We start from the raw sequence: 9,968 nt of genomic DNA on the forward strand, positions 1-9,968 counted from the left end.
ATTGAGCTTTACGGAGAAGCTCTTGTTGAGCTGACTGTCCCCTGGATTAGCACTAGCACAATTTTGAGAGGAGGAAAGGTGTCACTGGTAAAGCCGCCACCAAAGCAACAGCTTGGCACTTCCCCAAAAGACCAGTGAGAGCCTTGAAGATGAGTTAAGACAAAGTCTGATCCTTTTTGAAGTACACAGACACCTTCAGAGCAGCAGTCATCACCCAGGAAGGTCTCTTTAGATGTATCTAAAATGCAACAATGTAAACCAGACCAAGCCCTTTGCTGCCCTGGCTCCAGTTGCCTTCCCTGAGGCATCTGCCCCTGGTCTTCTGCTAGGAGCCAGTGCCAGCAGCTCTGCTGCTGTGACTCCTGATGACCAAGGGCAGCAGCTGGACAGCAGGGGATTGATCACTGTGTTGCTACCATTTCACAGCTGGAGACATCTGTGGCCCATGACTCTGTAAGCCCCCAGGAAAACATGGATGAACACTTTCTAAATTGTCTGGGAGCAATTCCAGCACTGTCGGGGGCAGCAGCTAAACGTGCCCAGCAGTGGCGCAGCTGCTGCTCTCCACTGTCTCCAGCCCCATCTGAAAACAGGAGCAGGCCCAAGCGTTGGGTGCCGCAGAGCCTCTCTTTGCCCACACTTCTTGCCTGAAAGATCTCAGCCCCATCCCAGGCACATCCATCCCCTGATCTGGTCTCCTCTGCTTTACATAAGCTACTGTCTGCTCTTGAAGGCTGAGAATAAAGAAACACAAGTGACTTACAAGTACCATCACTTTGTAGAGCCTACTGATGCTCCCAGCCATCAGGTGTCCCTGCCTTTACGACCAACCGTTTGGCTCCTGCCTGCAAAATGCTAACGTTTGCTTTGCAGCGCCAAGAAGAGACCCTCCATGCTGCTGTGGCCACCGGCGCCGTGAAAGCCTGGCCGACCACCCTCCTCCCGGGGACGGCTGGCCGGCCGGCCGTTTCTGGAGAGCGCCCGCAGATACACCAGGCTTTTCCCCGGCTCGCTCGGCGCCCTGGGCAGGAATGCCGGCAATCTGCTGCCGGGGAGCGGAGCTGTCAGCGTTGCTTCCCTCTTGCTGAGCCGTCAGCTGGCACTTGCGCGAAGGATAAGCACGCAGCCCGCTGCCTTGTGACGGGAGCTGTGACCGTGCGGAGCAGCCAAGCGCTGGGGACGAGTACCGGGGAAACGTGGCTTAGTGGAACAGGAAATATTAACGATCCATGATAAAACAAAAAAAAAAAAAAAAAAAAAAGAGGCCAGGACACATGCCTGTAATTCAGCTTCAGGCATCAGTCCACGACCGGTTAACAGCAATAACAGCCCCTAAAAAAAACCCAAACAAATAATTTCTTCATTTAAAAGCCAACTTTTAAAGGAACGCAGTACTTTCTCGTGCTCATCTTTCTTTGCATACAAAAAAGGCTCCTTGCAAGGTCATCTGCATATTGCAGTAACTGCTGACACAGAAAAGATTATGGAATATTTTTCAACTCTGCAAACAGTTTAAGGGGCTGTTTGCAAAAGGCACACAAAGATAGCCTTGCAGAGCTCCATTGCTCTTGGGTAGTAGATTAGGATAAGCCAGTTCACTGTGAGCTACTACAACCTTGCACATTGATAATTTTTTTTCTGGTGGAAAAATTTTTAATTGGGATAATTGTTTCTGGACAAAAAAAAAAACACAAGTTTTGATTACTCTGAACAAAAAGGTCAAGTGATAAAAGAATAGATCAGAACAAAATTATTCCACTCTCTTGTTTCAGTTTTCATCTGTTTTAGTTGAGGCAGCTCCATGGCTGGAAAAGCTACATTAACATTGGATTCATATCTATACAGTCCTTTCAAATTATTATGGGGCTGATAACCTCTCCCTGTCCTTGTAATCCGAGGTAAATAGAGGAACTTAATAGCTCAGGAAATTGGCAATAACCCACAGCTCCCTTCACTTTTAGTACATTGTTTGCACAGTGACTAGTGCTGGTAATAACCAGAAGCTCATTTAATAATCTAAAGACATCTGAAGACTGTGCTAAATCCTTTGTAAAAGCAGCTGTGTTTCTTCTTGCTCCCATGTCTAATAGGTGAGTACCTGCACCACAAGAGCTTTTAAAAACTGGGGCAAGGGAGGCATTAAGTCAGGTCTCCCTTCAGGGACCTGCGGTATCGGTGGGCATCTTTGAAACTGTCTTCAAAAGCAGCCCCGAGAGAGGTCTCAGCGAGCATAGAAAATGAAATGGTCTCTCCTCCTCACGTAGAGGTGGAGACATCAGCTTTCTGCTGGGGGTGAGCAGCAGCGCCTGTTCTCCCAGCCTGGAGGAAGAGGAGGAGGAAGAGGAGGTGGAGGAGGGTCTGCCTTGCACCAGAGGACCTCAGAGGCTGGGACTCCCTTCCCGGCAGCCCGCTCCTGCTCAGCCTTCAGCAGGTGACGCAGACTTTCCGTTCCCGCGTTTCCTCACCTCCACGATGGAGAGGCGCCGCGCGAGGGCACGGAGCGCCTTGCGGAGCGGTGCCATCACAAGCATGGGGAACTGTCATGCGCAGACCCAAGTGAAACGCGAAGGGGAGGCATTCCCTTGGAGGACCCTGGTGTGGCAGCAAAGATGAGAACAAGCAATATTTGTTCTCTGACAGAGTTCCAGTTTTGCTGTTACCATATGCTGTATTTTTTTGCTTTATATGTTGCGGGAGGTATAAAAAACCTGGAATGCTGAGAAAGAACAAAAGTTATAGTTAATGAAATAATCTCCTCCTCAACAGCTTATGACCCAATACTCGAGTCTCCTGTTAGTTATAATCAAAGCCATATGTACAGTCATAAATGTCAGAAATATTTACAAAACACTGACAAGATCTTAAAAACAAAAGCAGCTATTTCCTCATCTTGCTGGAAACCTTACAGAACGTGTGGTAAATTGTCTCCTTCGAAACAGTCTCCTAACCACAGAGCACTGTAAGTTTCATTGTAATGATTAGTCATTATATATGTATTTACTAGTATGTAATCAGCAGTTGTAGATTAAACTAACTATTGCAAGAGAAAGGTTATGAAATACTGTCAATACAAATGTTGTTTATGTGAAATCCGGTGTTGTCATAGCATCATTTTACAGAAAAGGTAAATTAAAGCATCATCCAAACAACCATTTCTCGGACAGCATTGGCTGTCATTGACAGATGCATACATCAGAGCCACTTGGAAGGACCGTAATTTGGTTAAAGCGGCTGAGATTAGCCTATATTGGATAAAAGTTTTTTTTTTTTTTTTTTTTGGGGGGGGGGGGAGGGGTTAATCAAAGAAGAAATGTAGAAGTGCAGCAATCAGACCAGCCCTTAAGTTGCAGGGCATGAACTTCAAGAGGGCAACAGCTCTCACAAAAACTTTATTTCACAGCACCTCACTCTGGAAGTGATGCCACCATCCTGCTAAATTCAGGATGCAGTGTCAGGCTCAGAGCTGACAAGTAACTGAGCCCTCAGCGAGGTCTGAGGCACTAGCTGGGGCTGTTGAGGACCAGGAGACCTCAACGGTTCAGTTCTTCAGAGGAGCCAAGCCCCTGCCCTAAGGGTGCTCCCACCACCCTTAGCTCCCAAGTCAAAAATTCCTCAGTGGAAAGGAAAAAAAAAATTAACCAAGAATACCAAAGCCCCCATACTACTCCCTATAACTTTGTAAATAAGCTGCTTAAAAGACTCCTATGTTGTCAGCAGTTCAGATATTTTCAAAGGAAAAAATCAAACATTAACAGAAAAACCTGTGCATCTTCCTATTACTCTCCCCGCCTTGTTTCACTGGAAAAAAGGAAAGCCAAAACCAGAATATTAATATTATGCTAATTGCTACATATATTAACACAAACTGTATGCAGAGGTCTTGCTTCAGTAGATTTTTTTTAAAAAACAAAAAGCAGCAGCCACTACTTTTATAAAAGGCCAAAAAAATCTGTTTTAATCTGTAAAATTTCTGTTGATATCTGTGGGCCTGAACCGAAAATCCATTGAAATTATCTTTGTACCTTATATTGATTCCTGTGTTTGAGTGCTCTTCTATTTTGGATGACAGTAAATGCTTGAGAAATCCATATTAAAACAATATTCCCCAGTAGGAAAATAATGGCCCATTTTCTAGGAACATTTCATACGTACAACGAACATGTCAGCACCTATATTTCGCATGTGCTTCGTCAAACCAAAGTAGAGAAATATATTATCCACATACCTTTATGAAGTTATCACCGTTGATGCAGGGACAGAAAGTGACAGATAACAAAACTCTTGTTCTGGGTATATTTATGCCCCTTTTCTGTACACGTGCTCCAAGATAGTAACTTATCACTGTCATTAAGAGCTCTTAAGGGACATATTCTCTAAAAGCTGTAAGCAGTAATGGGGACTTGAATACAGACAACAAATCCACAGATGCCTAATTAAAAGTCCCTACCTTTTTAAAACTGCTGGGCACACGAGAGAGCTGGGCTCTCTTATTTGTTGTTTAGGGATCAAGTATCAAGTTCAAATGCCTACTTATTAGACACTTGCTATTGAAAATAGTCTTATATTTCTGTTACAACAATAACCTTCTCACAGAGAGGTTATTGATATCATTCCAGTGAAGGAAAACAGCACTAGTAACTATACACACACACACACAATATATATATGTATGTATACAAAATGGAGCTAAGGTGTAGACTGTGCAATTAGAGTTCATATAATTCTAGAAGATGCTTAAAACCAGCCTGTCCTGCAATACCAATTGACTTTGACTTCCCGGAAGGTCAAGGCACAAAAACTGCAATACTTTTGCAGAAGCTGCAAAGCAACAGGTATCATCACACACCTTTTTTTTTTTTTTTTTTTTTTTTTTACCCTTTATTTCTTTTCATATGAGGCAGTAATAAAAATGAGTCCCCGGTAGGAAGATATGCCTCATGTTCAAAGCGCCCTTTCGTAGTACTTACAGGTTGAAAGTCAATCACAGCACTTTAGGTGCTTAGTGAAGAGCAAGAAGGCACATTAAATTCCATGCTTTAGATTCCTAAGGTGATACAGAGCCAGGCACTCATCGGTCAAGATGATGAGCCTGAAGTCTGGGTCCTGAGGATCTGCTCCCTGGGGCCTGTGCTGCGTTCCCAGCGGAGCATCACGGGACTCGTAGGACTCTCCGTGGGTCCCACACATCCCACAGTGCAAGGGGCATGGTGGAAGACTCTGAGCATTGTAACTAGATAACGTGTAAAGATTAACTGAGCAACTAAATGGGTCTTTCCTTTCGAATTGATCTGCATGGGTTTAAAAAAAAGTTTCTTATATGTTCTTAGATTGAATTTAACACGTTGGAAAAGCTTCGGTCAAGCCTTAACCATTTTTAAGCCAGAAAATAGCCCCAATGAACCATTCCTTCAGCATATTGAGATTTCTTTCAATAGATACCTCTTTATTTGAAATGGAATGCATTTGGAAAAATATGAAAAATAAATCACATCTCTCAGAAATCATTTATGAGTCATATTTACACACAATTTTTTTTTGACAACACGATATTTCTGCTCACAATAGGATATGCTAGAAAACATTTGGTACATCACTGCAGCTATATTTCGGAAGCTGGCATTTGCATATCATGAACCTTAAAAAAGAGGAAATACTTCAGGATGTCACAAAGATAACATCCACTTGATCTACATTTCCCTCATTCCCTCCCCCCCAATTTTAAATTGTCACGGTACAAAATGGGTCACCACAGCTTGAACTTTCTCACCGAATCCTGCCCCTCAATCACTTTCTCACTTTTAAGACATGTAATTCTGACCTCCATATTAAGTGACTGTCCACACTATTGCTAACAGTACCTAGCTTTTGCCTGCGTTTTACTGGCACTTCTGTTTATTCCGTTACACTAATCTCTGCCATATACCCTCCTTTTTTTCCCCCCTCCATAAAGCGGAGGGGAACACGCTGCCTTTTCTCGCAGAGCTCCGGTAAGCTGGAGGAAGACCTGCCGGACCTACTTCCACAGCCGCTGCTTACAAGGCAGTGACAGCATTCAACCAGGCAGCTCCAACGAAGGCTGCGCAGTAAGAGAGGGACAAGATTTAAAATATATACGTATAAAACTCAATATATAACATCAAACAGCAATTCCTTGGTCAAAAGTTGCTAAACCAGTGAATTTAGTGCGTGAGAAAGTTGCCAGACTGACCATTTCGGACGGTTCAGCCTTATTTATATCGACACGGCAGGAGCCCGCAGCCCAGCCGTCCCTGGGGGCCCCAGCCCGTTTGCTCCCGTTCAGCTCCAGGAGAGCATCCCGAGGGGCAAGAGGCAGCTCAGGCCTTACGCCCACCCCACCCCGGGCCCAGCAGCTTGCAAACAGCCCCAGGGGGGTTTTGCAACACGACCATCTCTCCCACCTGACGGTTTGACTGACCTAAACCAGCATTTTTAAAAAGCTAACATAGCGGGCAACGAGGCAAAAGTTTGTGAACAAGACCCACTCCAAGCAGTTTTGAGAGAGCATCCTTCAGACCACCTTAAAACAAGAAATGTAACATGAAAGTGGGACACTGACTTGAACTGGTGAACTAGAAAACACATCAACACTCATTCCGAAATTTTTTTTTTCTTTCAAATGTTAATGTCAGCTATATCACTCTAAAGCTGCCATCTTTTGTTTTCAAAGTACAAATACTTCCAGGAAAAAGAAATTATAACATTTCAGCTTTAGACCAGATCCATAGGCTTTGGTGGCATTCAGTAGGTTTGGGATTGAGTCCATGCGGGACAGGACTAACTGCCTCTCCCAGAGACAGATAGATGTATGTCTCAGATCACATAGGAAATAATTTCCTACCAGTTACATTTATTCTTCAGTAGGCTAAAACATTTTAGTAGGTGAGCTATCAGTCCATATATCTGAAAAGCTGGATTAGTTGCTCAGTAAACTGTAATTAATGACTCTAAAGAGAGGAGCCAAATTACAATCTATTTTGCAAGTCTTTGACTAGCTCATTAGAGAATCCCCTTGCAGCTCTAACATCCAAGCATTAGCAGAATGATAACAGCAGATGTACAGAGACATGGAAACCGGCTATTACGATTGCCAAGACAGCGAATCTAGTCCTAGAAGATGCTGGGCACCTTCTATTTCAGCCTCAAAGTAACAGCTTGGTTAGGACAGCCACGATCTACCACCCCGAGCTCATCACACACAACCTTCTGCAGGGCCGGATCAGCACTCGGGAGCGTCTGTGGAGGACTGGGCTTTCATTCTGCAACATGACGTGTTTGGACCTCTCTAGGGCGTGCAACCCAGGCATCTGCGGGGCAAGCAACAGGAGATGAGGAGCAACAGACACCTCCGTTTACTCCTTGCAGGACTGAGCTTCGGGTCAGAGTACAGAGGAAATCGGAACAGGACGGTGAAGCGCAGTAGCTGCTTTGGAGATCTTCCTTCAAGTGTCACTTTAGTGCCTTCCTTTAAACACAAAGGGCTTGAGCCAAGCGCATGCTTTTTTATGGTCAAACTGCATCTTGGTTACACAAACAGAAAACAGTCCTGGATGCGCAGCTTTAAGCGATTTTGTTTACATTCACGCAACTTGTAAAGGGGCCAAAAGCAGTTTTCCCTCACCACATTAGTTAAAATAAATAACTCCACGGCTGGAACTTTTTACCTTGACCCAGTGGTAATGGGCCACGCTGTTCTGTCCCGCTCACCAGCTCCGTATTTAATACAAAACGGAGAACACGAGCTGTAGCAGCACACAGCAGGAAATAGCCGATTGCAGCAGGGCCCCGTCCTAGAAAGCACGGCAGCGCGCGCCTCGCTCGCTCCTCCACCCGGGCTGATCAGCTCCAAACTGCTCTTGCTAACATCGCGGCAAAACCCCCACTGACTTTTAAGAGGCACAGGAAGACACACCAGCTGTGCAATTAGCCCTTTGTTTCCCAACTTCATGGCTTCATCGACATTTTTAGAGGCAAGATCACACGCATCTCAACATCTGACAGTGCTGAACACCAAAATTAATCTAGTTTGTCTCAACTACAGAGCAACTCTCAGCTTATGAAAACTGTGACCAGAATACTCCATTTGCGCACTAAGACATATATAACTTTAAACTTGGGGCTACTTCAATGCAAGACATTTAAAAACTGCCATGAAAATTTAGCCAAGGTCAAGAACACAGACCTTTCACAAACTGACCGTGCAGACAAAGCCCTGGACTCGGATGCTTGGAGGTGTCCATAAACACTTCTCAGCTCCTATTAGAGCACAGAGGGAGCAAACACCTAATACACATAATTTGAATCCAACCGAGAGTCACACAGGGCAAAAGGTATTGGCCAGATTCCCCTCAACCCACGCACTAGGGTGGGGTTTTTTTCTTCAATCTTGGAATAATTTTTGAGTAACCAAATGCATGTAGGATTTTATCATCTTCCACCATGAGTGTATTTTAAAAGAAAGCCACTTTAGACCCAGATTCTAATCGTTATTTTCACTCAAGGGAAGAGTCTTTGTGCGCTTCGAGGCTTCAGTCAAATTCCAAACCACATCTTTTCCATGTAGTACAGTATATGGAGGTAAAAGGGAAAAACTCCTGGTAATTTGACCATGCGCAATTAGAGCAGAACTACTTCGGGGTTTGGGGGGAAGGGGAGGGGAGGAGAGTGGGTAATGATTTGTTTTTCCTTTGCTTTTCAGATACAGCCTACATTCAGAAATGTCTTGCAAACAAGCCTTAAAAAAAAAAAGAACAAAACAAACGAACAATGAAAAAAACAAACAAACAAAAAAAAAACCCAGAGAACTCCACAACAGCTAATAAATAAAATACATTAGAGTTACAACAGCACATCGCATCTCCGAGAAGAAGTCCCATCCCGGCGCCGGCTCCTTCCCGCGGTTCGTGAGCAGCCCGAGGGGAAGCGCGGCGCGGGGCGGCGCGGGGCGGCGCGGCGCTCGCCCGCGGGGGCTCCGCGGCGGCGGGGCCGGGCCGGCGCTCGCCCGCGGGGTCTAGGCGGAGCTGGAGGCGCTGCGGCGGCGCGGCGCGGGCGGCGGCGCCAGGAGCTGCTGCTGCTTGTGGCGGGTGGAGCGGACGGCGAGCACGGCCTGGCGGTTCTTGTACTGCACCATCTGCAGCGTGATGGCCGCGTTCCAGCCCTGCTCCTGCGCGCACCGAAAGTCGATCTCCTTGCCCTCGGCCATCACCACCGTGAAGTACACGTACTTGCCCTTGCGCTCCACGCAGTCCACCGTCTTCATGTTGGAGAAGTGCAGCTCCTTGATCTTGGCCGCCGGCTCGGCCGGGGGCGCCGGCACCGCCTGCTGCTGCTGCTGCTGCTGCGGCGGCGGCTGCTGCTTGGGCGGGATGAGGAGCAGCCCCTCCTCGGTGAGGATGCAGCGCTTCTTCTTCCAGAGCTGCAGGAGCCCGTCGCTCCTCTTCTCCAGCATGCCCTCCTTCACCGCCTTGCAGCCGCTCTCCAGCATCCTGCCCGCATGGGCCGGGAGCCCCGGCCCGCCGCGGCTGCCGCTGCCGCCGGCGCCGGGCTCGGGCGGCAGCCGGCACCAGCCGAGCACCCGCCGCGGCCGCAGCGAGCGGAGCGGCTGCCGGCGGGGCCGCGCCGTGCCGAGCCGAGCCGCGCCGCGCCGCCAGGCACTGCCGCCGCTTTTCCCTCCCCTCGGCTTTTGAGCGCGCCTCTCCCGCCCCCGAGTGACACCCAGCGGAAAGGGCGGCCCCGCCGGCCGCGGGGGGCCCGCCGCCGCCCCGGCCGCGGCCGCGGCCCCGGCCGCCTGCCCCCGCGGAGGGCCGGCCCGCAGCGGCGGCGCGGAGGTCCCGCGGCGCTCGCCGCCCCGGCAGACCCAGCCGCCTGCACGGGCGCCGCTTCACCCCTTCTCCGCGGCGCCGCTCTCGGCGTGGCTGGGGAAAATAACCCACCGACACACCTATTTAAGT

The 9,968-nt window shown here is 47.8% G+C and overlaps 1 protein-coding gene across 1 annotated transcript; it reads right to left on the bottom strand.

The window, feature by feature from the left end:
- Positions 1-8,991: 8,991 nt before the first annotated feature.
- Positions 8,992-9,568, bottom strand: PHLDA1 (pleckstrin homology like domain family A member 1). Its single transcript, XM_062584640.1, has one exon. It carries the CDS (start codon positions 9,500-9,502, stop codon positions 9,029-9,031), a length of 474 nt encoding a protein of 157 aa, XP_062440624.1. The 5' UTR covers positions 9,503-9,568; the 3' UTR covers positions 8,992-9,028.
- Positions 9,569-9,968: the final 400 nt, after the last annotated feature.

The sequence above is a fragment of the Rhea pennata genome, chromosome 1 (genome assembly GCF_028389875.1).
Source record: "Rhea pennata isolate bPtePen1 chromosome 1, bPtePen1.pri, whole genome shotgun sequence".
Taxonomy (NCBI): domain Eukaryota; kingdom Metazoa; phylum Chordata; class Aves; order Rheiformes; family Rheidae; genus Rhea; species Rhea pennata.

Bases quoted from the DNA above. Each gene is read 5' to 3' on its own strand.
- PHLDA1 (XM_062584640.1), bottom strand. From the start codon at position 9,502: ATGCTGGAGAGCGGCTGCAAGGCGGTGAAGGAGGGCATGCTGGAGAAG.